The sequence below is a fragment of the Procambarus clarkii genome, chromosome 49, assembly GCF_040958095.1.
Source record: "Procambarus clarkii isolate CNS0578487 chromosome 49, FALCON_Pclarkii_2.0, whole genome shotgun sequence".
Lineage (NCBI taxonomy): Eukaryota > Metazoa > Arthropoda > Malacostraca > Decapoda > Cambaridae > Procambarus > Procambarus clarkii.
The window spans coordinates 17,497,331-17,498,663 of record NC_091198.1 but is presented as its reverse complement, the minus strand read 5'-3'; the positions used below and the strand labels follow the sequence as shown (position 1 = coordinate 17,498,663).

The 1,333-nt window shown below is 52.1% G+C and overlaps 1 protein-coding gene across 1 annotated transcript; it reads right to left on the bottom strand.

Annotated features, from left to right (window-relative positions):
* Positions 1–208: 208 nt before the first annotated feature.
* On the bottom strand, positions 209–769 carry LOC138351409 (involucrin-like). The gene has a single exon (XM_069303228.1). The coding sequence runs from the start codon at positions 767–769 to the stop codon at positions 209–211; it is 561 nt and encodes a 186-aa protein (XP_069159329.1).
* Between the last annotated feature and the right edge of the window lie 564 nt (positions 770–1,333).

Sequence of the window (1,333 nt, the reverse complement as noted above, 5' to 3'; positions counted from 1 at the left end):
GGCTTGGAAGCACCTCCATGGAGCCACTCTGGTTTGGAAGCTCCACCATAGAGCCACTCTGGTTTGGAAGCTCCTCTATAGAGCCACCCTGGTTTGGAAGCTCCTCCATAGAGCCCCTCTGGCTTGGAAGCTCCTCCATAGAGCCACTCTGGCTTGGAAGCTCCTCCATAGAGCCACTCTGGCTTGGAAGCTCCTCCATAGAGCCACCCTAACTTGGAAGATCTCTCATAGAGCCACTCTGGCTTGGAAGCTCCTCCATAGAGCCACCCTGGCTTGGAAGCTCTCTCATAGAGCCCCTCTGGCTTGGAAGCTCCCTCATAGAGCCACTCTGGCTTGGAAGCTCTCTCATAGAGCCACTCTGGCTTGGAAGCTCCTCCATAGAGTCACTCTGGCTTGGAAGCTCCTCCATAGAGCCACCCTGGCTTGGAAGCTCTCTCATAGAGCCCCTCTGGCTTGGAAGCTCCCTCATAGAGCCACTCTGGCTTGGAAGCTCTCTCATAGAGCCACTCTGGCTTGGAAGCTCCTCCATAGAGTCACTCTGGCTTGGAAGCTCTCTCATAGAGCCACTCTGGCTTGGAAGCTCCTCCATAGAGTCACTCTGGCTTGGAAGCTCCTCCATAGAGCCACCCTGGCTTGGAAGCTCCTCCATAGAGCCACTCTGGCTTGGAAGCTCCTCCATAGAGCCACCCTGGCTTGGAAGCTCCTCCATAGAGCCACCCTGGCTTGGAAGTTCCTCCATAGAGCCACCCTGGCTTGGAAGCTCCTCCATAGAGCCCCTCTGGCTCTGTCGCTATAAGGCAAGCAATATGAGGACATGTTTAGCACTCCGATGCACAGCATGAAAGTGGAAGATCCGGACAACTTCTGTATGCGTGATATCCAAACACCTGTAAATATAACTGATATCAACACGAGCGTGGCAGATTTTGAAAGAGAAATTGACAACATGCCCATGCACTCAGCCCCGGGTCCAGACTCGTGGAATTCAATATTTATAAAGGAATTCAAAATGCCAGTAGCGCAGAGTAGCGTAAAAATGCCAGTGGCGCACAGTAGCGTACAGTAGCGTACAGTAGTGCACAGTAGCGTAAAAATGTCAGTAGCGCACAGTAGCGTACAGTAGCGCACAGTAGCGTACAGCAGCGCACAGTAGCGCACAGTAGCGTACAGCAGCGCACAGTAGCGCACAGTAGCGCACAGTAGCGTACAGTAGCGCACAGTAGCGTACAAACTACAAAGTCCTAAAATAACCAGATAAAATACGCCGCTGATTTTCATAGTACTTTGTACTTCGTACATTGCGTCTATAACGTACACAATGAGACCAATCAGC

Excerpts from the sequence above, each read along its gene's own strand:
- LOC138351409 (XM_069303228.1), bottom strand. The coding sequence starts at position 769 with ATGGAGGAGCTTCCAAGCCAGGGTGGCTCTATGGAGGAACTTCCAAGC.